Below are 24786 nucleotides of genomic sequence, written 5' to 3' on the forward strand. Positions count from 1 at the left end.
ACACCCCAGAAGCTTGAGTACTTCATGAGAATTGCTCAGTTATACTATAAGAGATAAGATTCTGTGCAAAAGAATGGGGCAGTATGATTGACAATTGAGAATGCCATTTTACATCTTGTATATTAAGTGAAGGATCTACAGAAGTCATTACATATGGGTTTGACTTCTAGTTCAGTCAGTCTAGGTAACACTTTCTTAAGATCTAAGTAGTGAAAGAGACTACTTGGAAGCACATAATTTTTTTTTCAAAATGTCCCTGTATTGCTTATATAGTTTGTTGGAGAGTTTAATAGGTTGCATCTAGAACACTGATTAGGAGTATGCATTTATTTGGTAATGGCATACTTTTGATGGAAATGATTCCTATGCTGCTTTCAGTACTTTGTTCTCTTCTTCTGTGGTGAATTTGACTTATCATTTATGGTCACATAGCAGCTGGCCCAGAGGGTTAAGGCTGCAAACTGTAGCTCCTGTGTAACAGAAATGTAGTTCTTCAGCTGTCATTGGCCTGCTGTATATCCTTGAGAAAGTCACTTAAACAAGTACCGCTAATGGATTGCTCCTGAAAAGAGACTGTGTGTCCAGTTGGCCTTTCTTGTTAGCAAATGGGTATTATTATTGTTGTTATTATCATTATTAGCAGCAACAATCATGCCTTCTATCAGTATTTCTTCAGATGAGTCATTGTCAGGGTTACCACAAAAGTGCTGTTGTAGTTGCTGCTGATTTAAAAAGTATGGTTTCCAGAACAATAAAATTTTGTCCATCAGCATCAAGTGTGATATTTTTTTCAGATGTGTAGTAATCTTATGGAGGGAAGCTATGATGAACAATTATTTAGGAGATATTTTTCTTGGAAGGATGTTTAATTAGCTTTCTTTCAAGCTGTCCGACATAATCAGTTCTTCAACTATCGTCTAGTTTGACTTCCATATTGGGTAAGGGCTTTGAGAGGACACTGTGGGTTTCCTGTAAGCAAGCTCTGGACTTTGGGAGCTGGCTAAGGCTTTGGACTTCATACCCAATGAACCAATTGTTAGGACGTAAATGAGAACCGAGAACTCTGGCTTTGTAGCTTAATTGGTACCCAAATAGCTACTGAATAGAACTTAGAGTGAAATTAGAAAGCTCCTACCAAAATACAAGTGAGAGGAATCATAAAAAACAGGAATATCAGTATTAATAGCAATTTTAGATATGATATTGATTGTATTAAAGTTACCCATGTGCACTGTTTTCAGAAGGGATCATCTAATCAAAAAAGTCTAGCTTGGGATAGCAGATATGAGAGGGGGATTTCGATAGATATATGTTTATTTGATGCTAAATTTAATACAATATATGCCAGAGTGGTTGGATTTTCTCATTGTGGGACAATACATGGTCTAATAATTGAAGTTTCCTCCATATATGAAAGCCTCATTTCACATGATAAATAGAAAATGGATACATGTGAACTAGCAAACCACATGTTTAATATGGTAAAATGTCATTTCTGTTGCTGAGCATATTACCTCAGTGGCAACATCTAATGAGAGGAGCACTCTGGTACATGTCCACAGAATTATCTTTTTCCCTAAACAATTTCAATATCCATCTAAATAAGCCCCGACTCCTTACCTAATAGTAGGGACATATACACCCATTTAAAAAAGAAAGACTTTTCTCTGAAAATACTAAGCACATTTTTTCAAGGTGAGCAGGAATTGTAACATACCCATCTCCTAGCAAAACATAATGTGTTCTGCAAATTCCCGAATGAAGTCCTACCCTAGTCTATAATGTACCAACATTTTCCCTACCTGTAGTAAGTAGAGGAGAGTACAATGTACTTCCTCCAACTGATCATAATAAGATAATTGTCTCTAAGAGTATTCAAGAGGGAATGTTTGCATAGAATAGACAATTTTGTAAACAGGAGATTTAATAACTGCGTCCCTCAACTGCAAGATATTTTCACTGGCTGCTAACAGTTAACTTATTGCTTCATATGTCTGAAGGGAGCCAGTGTACTTTCATTAAGTACCAGTTCTGTAAGAGCTTAAAAACACGAATAGCGATAAAATCAGTCCTTGCATTTTTAGTGTTTTACCTGCTGGACACTTCCCATATAATTTGTTCATGGGGAAGGTTACCCAAATTTTAGATCGGCTTCATCTTTTGTGGTGGCAACACACTGTGTAGTTGGCTAGAAATAATTTCATTTTACATATTCTGACCTTCAGACCAGACACATTAGCAAAGTTCTGCAGCAGAGCACTTAGTTTTTCAGCATTCATCCACAATGCCTTTTTTTCATTTTTTGCACATGGGGGCAGGGTGTCTCTTCACCAGTGATAATCATCTAGAGACAAGGTTTACAGCACCAGGCAGCTATCTCCTTTCAAATCATTGTCCAACAGTGGGCAGCTTTCACCAAACTGAAAGAACTTCGCTCCACGGGCCAAAAATGTCAACCTGTACTGACTCTACCTGAATCAATAACTCTGTCTTTAGATATATGCACACCAGGAATAGAGAAGGTGTCAATGAGCAGCCCTGCTTACTTCTCTTGTTTAGTTAAAAGATATAGATAAAGCTTTGAGAATTCACACATATGAGACATATAGACCCTTAACTTTAACCAGAAATTCTTCTAAGGAAGCAAACTGTTTAAGGATATGCCAACTTTAGACCCACTTGATGTATTTTGTTAAATATGAATATATGATCTATATTTCACTGCATTGATTGCATTGTTAGTGTCAAAGTCCTGACATGATTCACAATGAAACAGTGTTGAACCAACACTGCTTTACTAGGTCTTATAACCTCAGGGAGTAGAGACATTTAACCATGACACATGCAAAAACCTACACCATACTTCTTAAATCCCCCTGAATTTTCAGAGCATGTCTGATTTTACTTCATATGTTTGCCATGTTCGTCATAAAATGTTTGTTTTTCTGGGAAATCAGAGGACCATGGTTAGGCAATTATGCCTGACATCAGAGTTTTATACTTCTTATTGGTAAAAAATACAAGTTGATGCAAAACTTGTTAGGCTAAAATTAAATGAATTTGAGAACTATTTAAAAATTGCACCTTATTTTGAGCATTTGCACCCCTATTAGCTTTGGCTTTGTTTAGAATTCTTATGAAAAGAAGGTGAATGGCATAAGGTTGGCATCTAAACTAATGAGGAAAACAGTCTTCTAATTTACAACAAGCTTAGTGTCCTCTCCTTGTCTGTGATTGACTTCAGAATTAAAAACTTCCCCATCAGTTTTAAGGCCCATAAACAAAGGTGTCATACCAATTATTATAATAATCCAGAAAAAAACGGTTAAATTTGCACATTAATACCATCTTGTCCAGGGGATTGATGGGCTTTCCTTTTGGAGGGGACTGTATTCCCTCTTTTGTGGTTCAAGGAGAGGCAACAATTCTACTTGCTCCCACAATAAACCTTAGTACTTCAGTCATCCTAACCCAGTCCAATACTTTGCGCTATCAGGCCTCATCCACTTGAATCTCATCCTTGCAAAAATCTCATAAAACTGTAAAACTCCTCACACATATGCACTTAGTGGTACACAATGTGTCCTTTATGATACCTCACAGTAAAAATTGTGTAACCGACTCTAGGATTTATTAACCAATGTCCAAAAGCATGTTACTGTTTGCTCCAAGAAGGGTTTAGTCTTCAGCTTCATTGTCAGTCCCTGAAGTTATTGGCAGGTTTTGTAATATTACTTTATCTCCTGATCTGTAAACTGGGAATTAACAAACTTATCTCACTGTTTTTAATTTGCCATCTCCACATGCTTAAAACTAAGAAAGAAATGTCTAGCTCTCTTGCACTAGTCGAGTAGATTTAACAAAGTATTCCTGACAAATGTCATAGAGACTGGTGAATTTTCTTTAGGAAACATTCTACTCTTTCTTCATGAGGCCAAAGCCTTTCAATCCTATAAAATTAAGAGAAGAACTCTCAACAAGGGATGACAAGGAAGGATTTTGTGCTCTAAAACTTATCACAAAGGTAAATTTGTTCATGATCCTTAAAAGGACAGATAATATTGGAGACAGATGCTAGGGCACTGACCAGTGAACTAGTCCGTAATCAATAATCCAGTTGACTGTCATATACGTTCTTTGGGATACTCAAGGTAATATTTTCATTATTAGGCTACATAGCTCTGTATACATTGAAAATCCCCAGACTGGCTATGTTTGCAGAGATCTCTAAGCCTTCAAGTAGATCCTTGCTGTGGGCTTTCTTTGGTCTAACACTTAAAGAAACTTATGGTAATCACTCTCAAACTTACCTGTGCAGCTGTTTGAGAATTATGTAATACTGACAAGAATTTACTGAAAAAGGTAGGAGAATCAATACTGGCTCCATAAGCAGACTCCTGAGTAACACATTCAATATTTGTTCTGAATTTCTCCACCAATCAAACACCTTTTGCAACCAGTAGATTTTTCCCTAAAGGGGCCTCCTGATTTAGGGTTGAAACAGATCAAATCACTATTCTTAACCAAGAGAGCTAAATAACCAAGTACATTTGTCCCACCTGATGCTTCCAGGAAGCATGCATGTCTACTTGCAGTTTTTAATACACAAAGGATTGCAATTTCAGCTTGATTACTGTTTAGAAATATTAAAATCCTTTATGCATGTGTCCCTTATGGGAAGTCTTCAGACCACTTTTTCAGGTGGTCGTACTACCACATGTATATCTGCCCTGAAATTATAACCATGCATTTATTTATATAAATATTTAAGTGCAACAGAACTTTAATATCTGATCAGAAAATAACTATACTAATAGCAAGCAATGCTCAGTATGAGCAGACAATTGAATAAGAATGTTATGAACAAATAGCTTACATGAGAAGCTTGAAACAACTGTACTGAATGGCTACGTCATGACAGCAATTCAATGCTTGAGAATTGTGTATTTACTCATCACTGGGTAAGACAGTGATTCAGGTCATAGCCTGCTATAGGTCCCCAACCATGTCCCAAGACTCACACTCCACATTCCTAAGCACCCTGGAGAATATTAGCATCCAAACTAACACTCTCATACAGGGCAACTTCAACTACCCCTCTATTAACTGGAAAAACTACTTGTGTACCAATGCTTTCTGGAATTCATTAATTCCAATGCTCTGGACCAGCTCATTCTTACCCACACTAGAAGTAGCAACATCCTTGACCTGGTTATTACTAACATGGCCGACCATTGCTCTGCACCAATAGTCAACTCCTCCCTGGTTAGAGCTGACCACAAACTAATCACCTTGGAAATCCACCACCCCCCCCACACACAAAGATAGCCACCATGGAAAGCTTCTCCAAACTAACTTTGGGCTCCTAAAAACAGAGGTGGCTAACTTCATGGCACCCGTGCAATTGGAGAATAGTTGCATGACCGCCGAATCATACACCAATGCACTGTATGAACACACACACAAATGCATGGATCTTGCCATACCCAATAGAACAAAGACGCTCTCCTCAAAAGAAAAAAGGAAGCCAGTCTGGTGGTCACCTGCCACAAACAAACTCTACAAAAGGAGGAGGAAACTGATGTGGAATAAGGTGAAGTCCCAAGACTGGAAAATCTCCCTTATCAGCCTTAACAAAAGGTTGAGATCCCTCATCAAATCCTCTAAAGCTAGTTATGAAAACAGAATTTCAGCAGATAGTAAAGACAACCACAAGGCCTTCTATAGTTATGTAAAGAATCTCCAAGGCAATACCCAGATTTGTTCTGAGCTACTGCACAATGGTACCTCCTATACCGAGCCAACAGATATTGCCGATATACTGGCCAACAGATACAATGGTAACTTTACCCCTCTATCTCCCCTCAAAGGACCAATCACAATACCAGTAGATTGACAGGCACCCAATATTACTACTGCACAGGTTAAAACAGCACTGTCCAAGGCCAAGAATACAGCTTATATGGGGCCTGACAATATCCCTGGATGTGTTCTATATGAAGTACAGAGTGAACTGGCACCTCACCTGTGCCTCCTGTTCAATCACAGCCTCACCTCAGGCTTTGTCCCTACCGAATGGTGCACTGCTACATTCATCCCTCTCCACAAAGGAGGAGCGACTACAGACCCCCGGAATTATCGCCTAATTAGCCTGACGAGTCTGATGTGCAAAGCTATGGAACACATTATCATGGACCTAATAAACAAGGATATAGTTAATCTCCAAACTATGGATCCCACACAGTTTGGTTTTGTGAAGGGAAGATCATGCCTGCTCAACTTGGCAGACTTCTTTGAGTCAGTCACCAGAGCTGTGGATGAAGGCAAGGTGGTTCATACAGCCTACCTTGATCTGGATAAGGCCTTTGATACCATTCCCCACTCAGGAATCATAGAAAAATTCACTAAGCTAGGCATCAACCCCTATATCACTAGGTGGGTTACAAATTGGCTCACAGATAGAACCCACAGTGTGAAAGTAGCTGACTCCAAGTCAGACTGCCGACCAGTCACAAGTGGAGTCCCACAGGGTTCGGTCATGGGTCATCTCCTGTTTAGTATCTACTTCTCTGAAGTCCACGCCAACATGAAGGGACTCTGACAAAGTTCACAGATGATTTCAAGTTGGGAGCTATTATTAACTCCCCAAGTGATGTTGACATCCTACAGAAAGGCCTCAATGACACCAACGACTGGAGTCAGAACCATGGCCTTAAGCTCAATGTCAAAAAATGTGTCATCACCCCCCTTGGGAAAAACCCAGTTCCCTTGAATTACCACATTGATGGTAGTCCACTGAACACAAAAGGCAATATGAGAGATCTGGGTACACAGGTTGACAGCAACCTCTCTTTTGACCATCATGTTGCCACTGTGGTCAGAAAGTCCTCCTATGTGGCATATCTTATTACTAAGGGTTTTGCATCCAGGAACAGAGGTCATTGTCTCCCTCTACTCTTCCCTCATTAGGCCAATCATCAAGTACAATGCCCCATTTGGCATGTACCTCACTAGACACCTGCAACAACTGGAGGGGCTACAAAAGTACCTCACAGAAAGGATCCTAGGCCTTAAATACTTGTCCTACATGGACCGACTAAAAAAACTCCAACTATTCTCTGTCTCATATCGCCTACTTAGAGGCAATCTCTGCTTGACTTACAAAACCATGTCTGACTCCCTCTGTTAGAAATGCTACAACTAAAGAAATCCCAATTGCTCCGCACCACATGCTCCAGAGACCTCAACCTCATTATCACAATCAACAGGACATGCTGGAGGGGCAGGTTCATAAGCCAGAAACTGCCCATGCTATGGAATAGACTTCCCATACATGTCAAGCAGTGCACCTCATTGGCCCTCTTCATGAGAAATCTTCATGAGTGGATGGGAAATAGAATATTCACCCCAGGGATCACTCCAGTGGCTCTACTTGACAGAGGCATTAGGAACTATGGTTGGGTGGCACAAGCCAGGGTAATCCTATGGACTAGGCTTGTAAAGGTTCCAGGGCCATTAGCGTAGTACACACCTATGAACCTATAATGAATATTCTTGCTAGGTTAGACTCACAGCACATTAAAATGTATAAAAGATAGCCTGGAAATACTACAATAAGTGTAATTCTAGATCTGAAGGCAACAGCTTTCAAAAGTGTAGTTATGCTGAAAAAAAGAAAGTCTTTCTTCCAACAGTGCTGACATTTTAAATTGATTACAATATGCATACATTATACATTCTGTATCAAGAGAACTTATAACCAAGAAAAATAACTTCTAACTAAGAATTCCTAACCAGCTTTTTAGAAGGCTTTATTAGTAAAAGTTCTACTGTGGATAGTAGCTTGTATATTTTTCATCTAAAGTTAAATTATTTATTTTATTGTGTTTGTTAAATGGGGTAGAGTACTGATCACCATGGACCTTTTTCAGACTCAGTCCAGGATTTCCAGGATCTCTCTCTGCTTAAGTGACTTGCTCAGAGTCACACAGGTAGGCAATGAAGTTTGTGGGAATCAAACCCTGGACTACTGGTACACAGTAGGAAAACAGCTTGTTAACAGCTATTTAATAGCTACTTAATCCACTTGTACTAGATCCATGAGGCATCCCTCATAACATATATTATAATGTTTGCAGTGGAGTGACTACAGCACTGAAAGCCCAAGTGGCACAGTTTTTAAGGTGTATGCCTTTCAACTGAAAGGTTTGATTCTCACCACTGGAAAGAGCTTTACTGCCTGAATATGTGCAGATTAATACGAAAAACAAAATAACTGGCAAACCTTGAGATAAGAGCTCCGTGATCCACAATCCAAAGTCAAAATGTAACAAAACAAATAACTGAACACGGAGCAACCAAGGCTAAGAAATAATTCCACACAGCGGCAACCACATATATATGCAGTTGCGCTGTGTGGAATTGTTTCTTAGCCTTGGTTGCTCCGTGTTCAGTTATTTGTTTTGTTACATGTGCAGATTAATAGCTTACTTGAAGTATGAAATAAAATTGGTAGCACAATCTTAAAAAGAATGTCTGGAATGTGTTGATGTAACTTAAAGATGTCCACAATGTAGTAATGCACCAATAAAATCATTGAGGTTACCATAACTTCTTACTAATAATCACATTTACTGGATTAACTGCAATGTAAAAAACATTTCAAACATTGAGTTTTTAGTCAAAATGTCTTTAAGCAAATACAGATATAAAACTGACAAATGTATGTTATGAAATCAAGCATGAATCATACATCCTGCCATTCTGGCAGCAGAGATCGCTTTCTTTTCCTTTTTTTTTATTGAATTATCAGTTGCGACATAGGGAAATGTGCATTCATATAAAAGTAATCAAACTATATTAACATAAACATTATACTTCACATATATTGCTACACATCATATATATAACTAAGAAAAAAGCAAGCAATGCCTTTTGCTTTTTCCCCTGTTAGGGGTCGTCACAGTGGATCACCTGTCCGCAGATTGGCAGTGGTGGTTTTACGGTGTTCAGTTGCCAGCTCAGCACCCAACCTTCACAGAAGACACAGCCATAATAATTAAGCAATACTACATAAATCATGCAATTCCTGCCTTTTTAAACAAGAAATATGTTTATTAAGCCATACCTTACTACATAGGCAATCATATATTTATATAAATGAAAACAAACCACACCGACAGAATCCTAGTTGCAAGCGCTTTTCATTACAAACCATACTGACACACTCCCAGTTGCAAACATTATACATCACTTCTTCTACCCAGTCAGTTTCAGTCAAACATTAAATAGCTCATTTAAGTCCCGCCTTCTTTTAAACCTCATTCCTCCCCTGTATGCTTTGTTCCCACAATTCCCATTTTTTCCTATGTAGTTTGCTCCTACCTTTTTTTAAAGTATGCTGGAAGTAGTGAATATAGTAACAGAGATTAAAAAAAAAAAAAAAAACGTATCAAAGATCTTGGTAAATTATTAGTGTTTAAACAGCATGGCAGGATAATTTCAATTTAGATCTACTGTATTGTGAAATATTATTACATAGTCTTTATCTAAGAATATATCATTTAAAATTGTATCCAAAGCGAGTAATCTGAAATATATAGATATTATGGCTTAGAATTAGAGTGCACGTGAATATAGCAGACAGATAATGCTATTCTAGCTAAACAAGCAAACACATTTATTTTATAGGTTTTGGATTCTTATATGGAGAACAAAGGGGTCTGCAGATTTAAAGCACCATATTGGAGCTAATGCTTACTCCTTACCCTGTTGCTGTATATATCCTTAATGTCTGATATGCTGAAACCAGTGGTCATTTATGTGCAGACTTTAAAAATTTCTCTCAGAATGTGGACTTGTCTGAACCCAAATCTCTAGTTGTCAGTGAAACTGTGGGATTCTGCTCATATAAAATAAAATGGTATACTCATGTATGAAGGTGATTATAATGTTTTTTATTTTTTTGGGGGGGCTGGGGATAATCAACTACTTCATGGTAAAAAAAGTGACAAATGGGTGAAGTTGTCTTTACCATATTTTAATGGATTAAGCCATTGCTAACACTTTCAGGGCTTTACAACTCATTCTATGCCTTCTAATTACGTTTTGCTACAGCAAAGGTAAACGTTTCTGCTTGGAGATAATGTTCTACTTCATTCACCCAGGTAAATCAAGCAAGCAGATGATACAATGGTTTCTGTTTGATTTCTTGAAGTAATGTATTATTTTGTAGTGTATGTTTGGACAGCATATATTCAACTCATTAGTTGAACTGCCTGCCTCTACATTATTTCTATCAGTTTAGAAGGACTGTTGCATCTGCTGGTGTCAGAAGTTCATTTTAGGGAAACAACTGCTGTTGAGACAGTATTTGTGCTGTGCATGGTATCGGAAATTAAATCATGCTAATTTGGAAGGAGTTTTCAGTTTTGATGGGTGTGATAGTTGTCATTCTGTCACAGGAGTTTGTCTGCTGTAATTGTAATTAAAGTAGAATTTTATTCATTTCATGAAGTTACTCATTTGACAGCTGTTTTCACAAGTTATTAAGCTGTCAAATTTGACGAAAAGTAAGTGGATTGGGCAGTCTTTTTTTATTTCTTGATGCCTTTTATTGAAAACAATTTTGACTACATAAATAAATAATGGGAAAGAAGCAAGAATTGTTGGCTCCTTTTAGCTCCTGTTTATAAAGAGCAGTGTCTCCAAAATGGTGCAGCATATTTTCAAGATTTTCATGAAGCTATATACTTATGTTTACTGTGCTTCTAGTATTTAAGGTACTGTACAGCTGATTTTTGAACAAATAAAAAAAAATATTTAATGTACTTTTATGCTACAAAACAAATACCTTCCTGGGTACTCATACACACAGTGCACTAGTGTGTCTTGTGTGCTGTCACTGACTACTCCCCTCCAGTGGCAGATTACTTCAACCCGACATGGCTGTAACCTGCCGTGGCATACCAAAACCATCCGGTGTACCTGAATGGTACAAAGTGCCACCAAGGAATATTGTGCTTTTGATATGTAGAAGTAGTGTGTGACCTGACAATATTGCATAGCACATCATAAAGAGGTAGATCAGATTTTACAGAATGCCTTAATGTGTAGCTATGTGCAGCTGATTTGGAAAGCATATTGCAGAATCCTACACTGACTTACTACTGTGTATTATGATTTGTCATTCTGACTAGCTATTATTCATAAATAGTTCACAGTTCTTATAGCAGGGGATAGAAATAAGCAGATCTGGTGCTGCACAAACTTATTTGGCAGGGGTGTATCACTGGGAGGTGTTAAAATGGGGTTATTTGTGATAACACGTTTGCCTGTTCCACTGAAACTCTCTTTTCAGTAGGATTTCCAATAACTTGCAGTGCAGGATCTTTCTATTCTTTCCTTTTCTTCTCCCACTGGGTTACAGCATTGCTCACCTAAATGTGATTAGCATCATACCAACTGGGTGAGGGTGGGAGTTGGGTTTACGGTATCAGTGTGCTGTCAGCTGTAGTTCCAGTGGTCACGCATGGCTGTGTTCATTCAGGGTTACCAATTCTGACCAGACTTCACTTCAGTGTTACTTTGTTGTTTGTCATTTTCTAATTTCTCTTTTGATTAACGTTACTCCGCTTACATATGTCACTACATCTGCATTCCTTTCAGATTTTCTTACAAAATATCGAGGAAAAGATGCCTGGGTACTTAGATGTGACACTTTTTCTAAGCTAAATCTGTGAAGCTTATTGCACTCTAAGCTTAAGTTCTTACATGCAGCTCAGGTTTGAAATTGGTCCAGCCATAGTGGCATAAAAGAAAAGGGTAACCACTGTGGAGAAATATGTACATCCAATATAATGCAAACTCAGCAGAACTGAGCAATTATCACATTCTCCACCTTTTAGAGTAGTCACTGACCTTACCAGTAGAGAAAAAATAAATAAATGAGTATATTCAAACTGCAAAATCTATACATTAATAGCACTACCTGTCTAAGAAACATACCTAGATCTCTGTCAAAAGTATCATCCGTAATGAAATTGAGCTAAAGAACTTTTATGTTGGGCATTTCTTATAGGCAATGATTCTGTTATGCTTGAATGTTGGGGTGGTGTAGAAAGAGGCAGAGAAACCTATTTTTTCTAGATGTTCATTCCTGATGCAACATTTCGCTGGCCTTGATTGACACTGTAGCCCTTAGGAATTGTCTGTAACAGTCACTAAAATGAACTAATCATGGCTGCAGACTCACAAATAAAGCCAACCTTTGCCAAAGACGGTGGCAGTGGTACAAGCTACTCTATATACATAGCTGTAATATTAAGCTTCAGAATATAATTCAGGTCTAGGTACCTCATTGTTTTGCATGAATGGTGATTTATGCTAAGTTAGAAAAACATGGTACTTTACTTAATTTAATGCATCATTGTAAAGGCTAGGGTAGACAAAACAGGCAAGGTGAATTTCAGGGATATGTGACGCAGAATGTGCATAACTCTTAAATTCATTATGCATTCAAAACAATGCAGTACCTCTGTGTAGTTGTGTCCAAAGGGTCATTTCATGACTAGTTTATTAGTCATATTTTTGGATTGTAACAAAATCTCAGTGATTCTTGAGGTGGTGGTACATGCAACATACCCTGAAAATGCACACTCAGACTATGTGCTAGCCATTCATTGATACTCTGACTGATTTACAGTAAACCTATTTTTCCAAAGAAACTTCTCGGTGTTCATGATGGGTTGATCTGACCACTTGGGGACTCATCAGCTCTACTTCATAACGTTTAAACAATTGAGAACTGTAGATACTGGACATGATTTCAAGATCTTTAATACTGAAGTTAACATAATTCTTTATAGTTTTATTTTTTATTAGCTGGTAGAGTAAAAAGACTGCAATGCCCCCTTGTTGTGGTCCGCGAACTAACTAGACTCCAGTGCCATGTGATCTTAACTGGGAATACGGTGTAGGTGTGCATCCTGATCATTCTGATAATTGTAAATGCATTTGGATAGTGATTCTGCATGTAATATTTGTGTGTAGAATGTTTTTCTTTATTTTTATGTTGAAAACTGGCAAGCTGATCTCCGATCAGTTGCATTTGTTGCTGAAGTGCGAGTTAGGGGTATTGGTTGCATTGATAAGGTGGCAAAGGGAATCAAACAAACAATATGAAGAAGAGCTTGATTTAGCTGTGCATGCATCTTAAAGAGCTCGTATTTTAGCTAATGCAGGATTATACTGAGAGAATTGGGCGAGAACAAGTTACTTTTGTGTTCTCCAACAAACTTTGGCAAAAATGTCAACCCATGATCATCTATACGATATAAGCAATATCTGAAGGAACTTTTACTCTCTCGGTTATCAGTGCCCTAAGAAAACAATTTAAAATGCAATAAAAGTAAAGTCTGTAAAATATTGTTTTCAGAAGGTAAATTCCATATCTAGTGATTTTGTTTCCATTTCAAAGAAGTTCCTTTTTGATGCAAATGCAAGTCACTGTAATTACAGTATTTTGACACTTCTCAGAACTTCACCATTACTGGTTGACACTTGTATTGCATTAATTATCATAGGTCACCATGAACACCATGTCCATGACTAAACTGGTACTGCCATGTAGTGTATCTTGCTGCTTGGTTTATTATGGTGCAGAACGGGAGAACTGATTATAAATCAAATTCAGGATTTTTTGTATGTAAACTGTTGCATATACTAATTTCCTATTTGCATTTTTCTTTCTAGGGGCAGAACGTCTTTGGACTTGACATCATTGAAACACCTGAAGGTGACAAATGGCCACAACTAATTGCCCAACAAAATTTAGACAGAGAGCAAAAGGACACATATGTGATGAAGATAAAAGTAGAAGATGGTGGAAATCCTCCGCGATCCAGCACTGCTATTCTTCAGGTGACTGTCACTGATGTGAATGACAATCGACCTGTTTTTAAAGAGAATAATATTGAGATTAGAGTTCCAGAAAATGCTCCAATTGGCACATCTGTCACGCAAGTTCATGCAACAGATGCGGATCAAGGTTCCAATGCTCAGATACACTTTTCCTTTGGCAATCAGATAACAAATACTGCAAGGCGACAGTTTGCAATAGACAGTAATTCTGGTTTAATCACTGTTAAGCAACCTCTTGATAGAGAGGAATCTTCATTTCATAAATTAATAGTTCTTGCAAGTGACGGAAGCTCAACCTCATCAACTGCTACTGTAACTGTAAACATCACAGATATAAATGATAATGTTCCATCAATTGATACAAGATATATAATTAATCCCATAAATGGATCAGTATTACTGTCTGAAAAATCCCCATTAAACACAAAGATTGCTCTTATTACAGTAACCGATAAAGATGCAGAGCAGAATGGAAAAGTAACATGTTTCACTGACCATGATGTTCCTTTCAGATTAAGACCTGTATTTGATAACCAGTTTCTTTTAGAGACTGCTGCAAAGCTTGACTATGAGGCTACTAGAGAATATGCCATTAAAATAGTAGCCTCTGATTCAGGGAAGCCCCCATTAAACCAGTCTGCATTGCTTCTGATTAAAATAAAAGACGAAAACGATAACAACCCTGTCTTTGTCCAGCCTGTAATAAACCTATCAGTTATAGAAAACAATATTCCAGGAATTCAGTTGACTAAATTAAGTGCTACGGATGCCGACAGTGGTAAAAATGCAGAGATCAGTTATATCCTTGGTGCTGATGCCCCTTCTGTTTTCAACCTGGATCGCAAAACTGGTATCTTGACTGCTGTAAGAAGGCTCGACCGGGAAAAACAAGACAGGTACTCATTTTCTGTCCTTGCCAAAGATAATGGAAGTCCTCCTCTGCAGAGTAATGCAACAGTAACAATAATAGTGACAGATGAAAACGACAACAATCCTGCCTTTACCCACAATGAGTATAATTTCTACATACCAGAAAATCAACCTATGTATGGATCAGTTGGACTGATTACTGTAACAGATGCAGACACTGGCAAAAATGCAGCAGTTACACTTTCAATAATAAATGGCAAAGATAAATTTATAATAGATCCTCTCACAGGAGTAATAAGGCCCAATATTAGTTTTGATAGAGAACAGCAGGGGTCCTATACATTTTATGTGAAAGCCGTGGATGGTGGTAGTGAAATTCAGCGTTCATCTACTGCTAAGGTGACCATCAATGTTGTAGATATAAATGACAACAGACCTGTATTTTTGATTCCCTCCTCTAATTACTCGTATGACTTAGTGCCAACGTTTACCAGTGCGGGGTCAGTAGTTACAAGAGTGTTTGCTGTTGATAATGATACAGGAATGAATGCAGTACTTCGCTACAGCATTGTAGGAGGAAATACAAGAGGTTTATTTTCAATTGATCAAGTAACTGGCAACATAACATTGCAGGAAAAGATAATTCCTGCAGATCATGGTCTGCGTAGCCTAGTTATTAAAGCCAGTGATTTAGGGCAGCCTGAATCATTATACTCCATCACATTTGTACATTTATTTATAAATGAGTCTGCATCAAATGCAAGCTATGTTCATGATCTAGTTCGCAAAAGCTTGGAAACACCACTGGAACAAAATGTTGGAGATGGAGAGCTTACGCCACAAACAAATGACTATGTTAAAATTGTTATTGCCATTATAGCTGGAACAATGACTGTTATTTTGGTAATATTTGTCACTGCACTTGTCCGTTGCAGGCAGACTCCAAGACACAAAGTTGTTCAAAAGAGCAAACAGAGTGGAGAATGGGTCTCACCAAATCAGGAAAACCGGCAGATTAAGAAAAAAAAGAAGAAGAAGAAACGTTCCCCAAAGAGCCTCCTCTTAAATTTTGTGACCATTGAAGAGCCCAAGTCAGATGATCATACACATGAGCACATTAATGGTACATTGGATATTCCAGTGGAGTTAGAAGAACAAACAATGGGAAAATATAACTGGGCCACAACACCAACTACATTTAAACCCGAAAGCCCAGATTTAGCTAAACACTACAAGTCCGCCTCTCCACAGCCAACTTTCCAAATCAAACCTGAAACCCCTGTACCCCCAAAGAAGCATCATATTATTCAGGAACTGCCACTTGATAATACCTTTGTTGTGGGGTGTGACTCTCTATCCAAATGCTCATCGAGCAGCTCGGACCCTTACAGTGTCTCAGAATGCAGTTGTCAAGGAGGATTCAAGACAGCAGGGCCCATTCACACAAGACAGGTAATCAAATACACAGTACTGTTCGCTGGAATTATGTTTTGTGCTTTTTGTCTTTCTCTCTGTGTTGCACCTTTCTCATCTGTCGAGATTACATGTCCCAAAATTCACTGTAGGCTGACACATTGTGTTATACTCAGGTTATTAGTCACTAGAATTCATTGGAAAGAATTAGAATAAAGTTGATTTTAACTTTAGGTATATTAAAAGTTGTATACTCATATTAAAGTAATTACTTTGTGCAGATAGCAGCATGGTATTTCATACACACTAATAGGCAAATAATTTAGCATCCCTTAAAAGCTTATTTTAATGAAATGATTGAGAAAAATTGAGTTGGCCATGTACTTTCCACCACAATGTGAACACAAGCCTCAGTAATCTAAACCAGTTACAAGCAAATAGGCAAGATCTTTTCAGTGGTCCTTAAGGACAATAGAGTCTAGAGTAGCATGATTAAGTATGGCAGAGCAGTTTTTATGGTTCCAATGAAAAGTAAGAATATATTACAAAGAAAATAAAAATGATGTACACTGACATGAAGCGTACACTGTCATCCAGGATTCCGAAAGTCATCTGACTGACACAAATCAAATCACTATTCATATGACAGAGTGAACGCAAAGGAGGAATGCTTACCATCTTGCAAATGTTAATGTCAGTTTTGACAAGGAAATAAGCTGATTTTTATTTGCATTGTTATAAGTAAGGAGGAGAATTGAGCTGTATTTTGTGGCTAAAGAACAAATCAAGCTCAGAAATGCTAGAGAATGCAGTAGTTGAGATGGCGATTTAAAAGAAAGTAAATATACAATTCTGGAAATCATGCTCGGACACATGTATGCTGATTGTGTTTAAAACACAAACACACACTATGCACCAGTAGATTACTTGTTAAATTGTCAAACACTGGCAACATAAACTTGCTAGAACTGTATCGTGTTTCCTGTGAGGATTTATCAGTATAATGTATATACGTAGTAGTGGGCATTTTGCATGTTTACTTCCTCAGGAGAACTGATGCATATTTGAGGATGAAAATAATCTGCTACTTTGCTAAAGCTGCTGGTTTGAGATCAGACATTCCAAATGAAAATGACCATTTTATGAATTAATTATGGAGAGTTAAAATTTTATTTCTAGCTGGTCAGAAAGTGTTTCATGGACTTAAAATAAATAACAGAGACTTACTAGAGGGTTAAATCATTCCAAAATAGTGCTGGCGATAGAAAATGTAGAAAGGTATGTAAAAACTCATTGTTGGTTCCTATTAGCATTATAACAATCAATGCATAATTGTTTTGCCTTTTTATGAGTACCAATGTTGCTTATTGGCATATAAATTAAAACAGAGTACATTTTAATAGAGACAATGACTGTGTGGCTGAAATACTGTAGAGACCCTTAATGATAAACCCTACTTGTCTAGATCTGTTGATCAGATTTTGTGACAACTGAAATATTATATTGTGGTTAGTGTGCTTTTCTGGCAAAGAGTCAGCAAATATTTTAAACTAGTTTTAAAGGCTAGTCTAATACATAGTTGTAGTGGTTGACAACAGACCTTTACCATTCAAACTGATTTCTGACACAACTTTAGATTTCAAGGAACATGTTGATTTGTATGAAGTACTTCATGACTGAGTCTGATATTCTATTCTAGATACATTTTGGAAAGTCATCTTGGAAGAATTCTTCAAACAGAGCTGTAATACTCATCTGAAAACTTTATTTTTTTTAGAAATGCTCCATAATTTTGCTGCAGTTTTTGTTATGTCTTCATGCAAGTTGTGTTTAAATTAGTAAGAAAATAGTGTAACAAAAAAGTAGGTTTGTCTCTCAGGATGTTCTGTTTCTGTAATGTAGCATAGGAAAATATTTATAACTACATCTACACTTGGAAGGAAAGCTACAATATTTAGCAGTATGCCTCTTATTGTGAATTATTGCATTTGATTATTTTAGCCAACTTCTTTGATTTATTTGACGAGAAGTTGAAAGTAACCAAGCAAGTAATGTGTTGTATTGGTATTGAATAATGTTGCCGGGTAGTATCACAAACAACTCTTTGTGGGAAGTTCAGTATTTATCAAAGTATAGATTTAGGCAAACATATGATTCTCTCCCAAAAGGAAAGTATTATATTTTAATAAGTAAAAAAAAAAAAAATCAAGTTAAAAGAAATATATTTTGGTCATGCTATACCACTGTTATTCTGCACAATGCAAAAATGTTGTATACATACATATATATATATCTATATATATATATATATATATATATATATATATATATATATATATATATATATGATGAAAAATGATAAAACATAAAAAAATCATTTTAGTTGCAAAAGCTTTAATCAGTATAATTTTTGTACAGCTAATCAAGTAAGTTCATTATCTCCAAAATGTAATTTATTTTTATGTAATCAGTGGAGAATGAAAACCATAATTTGGTTTTACTTAAGCAATGTCTCTCTATAGCTTTTTATAGTATGAATACCCTTGGTCCTCTTTGACTTGAATATTACAGTGCCATACAGAACGATATTTTACTTTATATTGTCGGACATTTTTTTTATTTGTCAATTCATTTTTGAAAGGAGTTACTGAACCATTTTAATTGCAGGTATTTGTGAATTCGGGAGCAATAATAAACACTTGTACTGCATTTAGAAGTTATCAGTACATGTCTTTTTTTTTAAATATATCTTTATTGGACAAGATCATAGTCAAACATCCACAAAAATGACATTGCATTTCATATCACAAACTTTGTAACATAATCTCTAATAATAAGCATAACATTTTTTGCAAGCAAAGAAACCACAAAGCAGTTTTTGTACCTTTGCTTATGCCATTTATACAGATAAGACCACAGACTAAAACTGGTAATTGTAAAGTAGTGTCTCGTATCCCACTTTAGCATAGGAAGAAGAATATTTTTGCTGATGTTTACCTATTTTAGCAATTTAACAACTTAACATTTATATCTCCTTTACACAGATTACCCTAGCATTTTAGTTGCCGTAACTAAAAAAAAATGAAACCTGGCTTGAGTAAAGGAACTTTTCCTTCCTTCTGGAGAAGCCTTGCTGTGACTAGATGAAAGCGTTCAGTTTCATTAAAGTTTTTTGGAATTATTTCTGCTGCCTACTTCGTTTACTCAAGCTGATCATGTTTTTTTTGGGGCTTTTTGTTTGGTTGGAGTATTTCTGTGTTGTGTTACTAGTTGCTATAACTCCTCCATTTTTCACTGTTATCCAGAGACAATGCCCCATGTTTTTTCTTCAAGGATTATTCCACTCGAACAATAGATTACTTCTTTAGATTAAGCAGGAACTTTGTCCTGTCTTCCCCTTCTCAGTTTGATATTTTTAATAGATAAAAAATGTCCATCATCCCTGCCATTCTTGCTGATCTACTCTACCATGGATTCAGTGGATACTTTTAATAAGGGACTGTATAAACTATGACTGCTGTTGTCCTGGATGCATTTGCCATGTTCCAAAAATAAAATTTAACAATAACAGATATACCACTCTCACCCATACTAAAATATCCCTGTCTGTCAGGTATCCAGTGGGGATTCTGTCCAGGGTCTGAAATCCTGCATCTTCCATGCTTGGTAGCTGCCTTCTATTTGAGCAGTATGTAGCTTTAGTGGCTAACTTACACAATTCTGAAGGATAAGCAACTCACTACCAGCATGCTGACATGTCTAACCATCTTCACTTAAATTGCTTGAAAGGGGAATTTTGACACACATGATTTAATTTAAACGTTGTAAAATGTAACATATCTTGGATATTTCTGGGTACATGTAGTATCAGTATCTTATTCTGTATTCCCAGGCACATGGTTGTATCTAGCATTGTATTCCAATTTGCTAAAATTATGTTATATGCTGGGTAGCTTCCTTTTTCTTATAGAAGCAGGTTATTCTCAACCCCCCAGGTTAATGCTCTACTAATTGGCCAAGTCTTCATAAACCAAAGATGTTTGTCATTTCCCACCATATCCTATAGTTTACTGATTTGCAATGCCTCCCTTTATTGTAAATATTGCTACCGCTTAAGTTCATAGTTTTCAATACTAGATCTCACAGCACTATAACTCAACATTGTATTGTTTTTTTTTTTTTTTTGTTCCCACATATCCATGAGAAAACATTTCTCATAAGTTTCCTAACTGGTGCAAAAAATTTGGCATCTGCAAACAGTGACAGCATCAACTCCTAAATCAGTTTCCAGTAGAATCTTTCCATCTTGTTCTGTTTCTGTTTCTATACATTAGCTTCTACCAATTTTTTTCTCAAATGCTTTTTCTTTAACATATTTGAATCATTAACTAATACATTTTAAATATAAGGACACTTAAAGAAATTTACATTTTCATTGCATTCATTAACCCATTTTTATTTATTTTGCCTTCATCATGCTATGATGCAGCTGTTTCTGCAACCTATAGGCCTAGTCATTTCTCCCATGCTTCCTTTGCTATCATGATAATGGTGAGAGCCAAATGCCTTGTGGTCATCATGCATGACTAATGAGGACTTGTCAGTGTAAATATTATTTTCTGTACATCTTGTAATGTGAATTACAGTATCCAGTGAGTACACACCACTGGCCATTATGTGCACCATATATGTCCTTCATCAGCAGTCTAATTCTCTGCTGTATATCATGTATCTCAGGTATTTGCTTAGGGACTATATCACATGAACAAAACCTTAGGTTATCGAACACCTAAAGGTCGATCACTAAATATCAAACCCTTAACATCAAAAATGGATGTTTCCACATAGGGAAACAATCTTCTTCTTCTTCTTTCGGCTTTTCCCAGTTAGGAGTCACCACAGCGGATCACATGTCCGCTCATGATTGGCAGTGGAGTTTTTACAGTGTCGAGTTGCCAGCCCAGCGCCCAGCCTTCCACAGAAGACACACACACTCGCACCTAAGGCCAATTTAGAGTGTCCAATCCACCTACAGCATGACTTTGGGATGTGGGAGGAAACCGGAGCACCCAGAGAAAACCCACGCGACCACAGGCAGGACATGCAGACTCTGCACAGAAGGCACCCCAGCCGAGGATCGAACCGGAGAACCTCTTGCTGTGAGGTGGCAATGCTAACCACTGCACCACCGTGGCCGCCCCACATAGGGAAACAATGCCGTTGGCCAAATAAAAAAAAAGGTTTAAAGAGAAATGAAGTGGGGAGCTTCGCCCCCCACACCACCCAATGTGGGGGACTGTACCCCCCACCCCCCTAAATAAATATACCAACTCCAACATCAATCTACAATGGAGAAGGAACAAAATCTGCATAATGGCCAAATAACTCATTTTCCTGTGTAGAAATGGCCATTTGCAATTTTCAGACTTCGACATTTAGTGATCGACCTTTAGGTGTTCGATAACATAAGGTTTCGATCACATAATAGGGAACCATTTGCTTATTTCTGGGATCAGACTTTATGGTCTTAACAAGAAAGTTGCCTATTTTTGGTGTCCCTTCCTCACTGTATATTTCCCAATGCAGCTAAGCTGGCATTGTCCACTCCGTTTCACTTTTATTTGTCAGTTTTGATGCATCTTCTTGTTAGTTTCTCTTGCATCTTCACTGGTCCTTGTAGATGTAGTTAAAAACAAGTTCCTATAAATGCCATTCAAGTCTATCTCCATTAGCAGAATAAGAAATATATGTTGAGCAGACCAATATATTGAACATTTAAACTTTTACTTGATGAAAGAAATGCCCACATTTTTTCACTGAATGTTGACAACACTGAATCCAGGTAGAAGAATACAGCTTCTATTACGATTTTATTGGTAAGTCGATTTGAGACAGAAGAAATGCTAATGTGACTGTTTCATGAATGTAAGAACTAGAGAAAGATATTCTCTGAGAGAAGAGATGTCACTGCGACTGTTTCACATTAATGTAAGAACTAGGGAAGGGTATTTTTCATAGTTTTAACTAACTGACACTTTTTTGTTTTGTATGCAGTGGTGTGTGGGGGGCTGATTCCCTCATGGAGTATGCAGGGGGCTGCCCCCCCCCCAGAAAAACACTGTTGTCTGTATTGCCAGCTTCCAGAGGGCAAGCTGGTTCAATGTTCCAAGATTTGATCTTCTCAGTCTCAATCATATGATCTTGTTAAATGATATAGATGTGATATACCATGTCAAATATACCATGCCTACATTTTGAACCCATGTAAAGAAGTACAAACTTTGGCAAATAGCTCAGAAGCAGAGGGTAGTGAAGCTGGTAAGGAAAGAATATGGTTTTCTATGCCTGCAGTTCATATATGTAATACACAGTTTAAGCCAATGAAATAAGAAAATGATTTCTCTTGGAGAGGAAGAAGTATTTTCAAAACTGTATGAAAGAAGAAATTTTGATTCTACACCTTACTGAGACTAGAGCAGGAGAAAAAGTTTGCATAAAGCCACATTGAATACCAATGTAATAAAGCAGTAAAATAAGTAGTACAAAATATGCCTTGACTAGGGGTAATAGAGTAGAACAAATATCAGTGAAACAAAGTAGTACAAAATATGCCCTGGCTAGGGGTAATAGAGTAGAACAAATATCAGTGAAACAAAGTAGTACAAAATATGCCCTGGCTAGGGGTAATAGAGTAGACCAAATATCAGTGAAACAAAGTAGTACAAAATATGCCCTGGCTAGGGGTAATATAGTAGACCAAATATCAGTGAAACAAAGTAGTACAAAATATGCTCTAGCTAAGGTAATAGAGTAGGCCAAATATCAGTGAAACAAAGTAGTACAAAATATGCCCTGGCTAGGGGTAATAGAGTAGACCAAATATCAGTGAAACAAAGTAGTACAAAATATGCCCTGGCTAGGGGTAATAGAGTAGACCAAATATCAGTGAAACAAAGTAGTATAAAATATGCCCTGGCTAGGGGTGATAGAGTAGACCAAATATCAGTGAAACAAAGTAGTACAAAATATGTCCTGGCTAGGGGTAATAGAGTAGACCAAATATCAGTGAAACAAAGTAGTACAAAATATGCCCTGGCTAGGGTAATAGAGTAGACCAAATATCAGTGAAACAAAGTAGTACAAAATATGCCCTGGCTAGGGGTAATAGAGTAGACCAAATATCAGTGAAACAAAGTAGTACAAAATATGCCCTGGCTAGGGGTAATAGAGTAGACCAAATATCAGTGAAACAAAGTAGTACAAAATATGCCCTGGCTAGGGATAATAGAGTAGACCAAATATCAGTGAAACAAAGTAGTACAAAATATGCCCTGGCTAATGGTAATAGAGTAGAGCAAATATCAGTGAAACAAAGTAGTGCAAAATATGCCCTGGCTAGGGGTAATAGAGTAGACCAAATATCAGTGAAACAAAGTAGCACAAAATATGCCCTGGCTAGGGGTACTAGAGTAGACCAAATATCAGTGAAACAAAGTAGTACAAAATATGCCCTGGCTAGGGGTAATAGAGTAGACCAAATATCAGTGAAACAAAGTAGTACAAAATATGCTCTAGCTAAGGTAATAAAGTAGGCCAAATATCAGTGAAACAAAGTAGTACAAAATATGCCCTGGCTAGGGGTAATAGAGTAGACCAAATATCAGTGAAACAAAGTAGTACAAAATATGCTCTAGCTAGGGGTAATAGAGTAGACCAAATATCAGTGAAACAAAGTAGTACAAAATATGCCCTGGCTAGGGGTAATAGAGTAGACCAAATATCAGTGAAACAAAGTAGTACAAAAAATGCCCTGGCTAGGGGTAATACAGTAGGCCAAATATCAGTGAAACAAAGTAGTACAAAATATGCCCTGGCTAGGGGTAATAGAGTAGACCAAATATCAGTGAAACAAAGTAGTACAAAATATGCCCTGGCTAGGGGGAATAGAGTAGACCAAATATCAGTGAAACAAAGTAGTACAAAATATACCCTGGCTAGGGGTAATAGAGTAGACCAAATATCAGTGAAACAAAGTAGTACAAAATATGCCCTGGCTAGGGGGAATAGAGTAGACCAAATATCAGTGAAACAAAGTAGTACAAAATATACCCTGGCTAGGGGTAATAGAGTAGACCAAATATCAGTGAAACAAAGTAGTACAAAATATGCCCTGGCTAGGGTAAAATAGTAGACCAAATATCAGTGAAACAAAGTAGTACAAAATATGCCCTGGCTAGGGATAATAGAGTAGACCAAATATCAGTGAAACAAAGTAGTACAAAATATGCCCTGGCTAGGGGTAATAGAGTAGACCAAATATCAGTGAAACAAAGTAGTACAAAATATGCTCTAGCTAGGGGTAATAGAGTAGACCAAATATCAGTGAAACAAAGTAGTACAAAATATGCCCTGGCTAGGGGTAATAGAGTAGGCCAAATATCAGTGAAACAAAGTAGTACAAAATATGCCCTGGCTAGGGGTAATAGAGTAGACCAAATATCAGTGAAACAAAGTAGTACAAAATATGCTCTAGCTAAGGTAATAGAGTAGGCCAAATATCAGTGAAACAAAGTAGTACAAAAT

At 37.2% G+C, this 24786-nt stretch overlaps 1 protein-coding gene across 1 annotated transcript in view; it reads left to right on the plus strand.

Moving 5' to 3' along the window:
• LOC122789659 (protocadherin-11 X-linked-like) overlaps positions 1-24786 on the plus strand; it is a 563100-nt gene that overhangs the window by 528922 nt on the left and 9392 nt on the right. Inside the window, exon 3 of the mRNA XM_044057074.1 lies at positions 13753-16242. Coding sequence (XP_043913009.1) covers positions 13753-16242 — 2490 coding nt within the window. The remainder of the gene's footprint in view (positions 1-13752; positions 16243-24786) is intronic.

The sequence above is a fragment of the Protopterus annectens genome, chromosome 15.part0, assembly GCF_019279795.1.
Source record: "Protopterus annectens isolate FY-2018-M chromosome 15.part0, PAN1.0, whole genome shotgun sequence".
Taxonomy (NCBI): Eukaryota; Metazoa; Chordata; order Ceratodontiformes; family Protopteridae; genus Protopterus; species Protopterus annectens.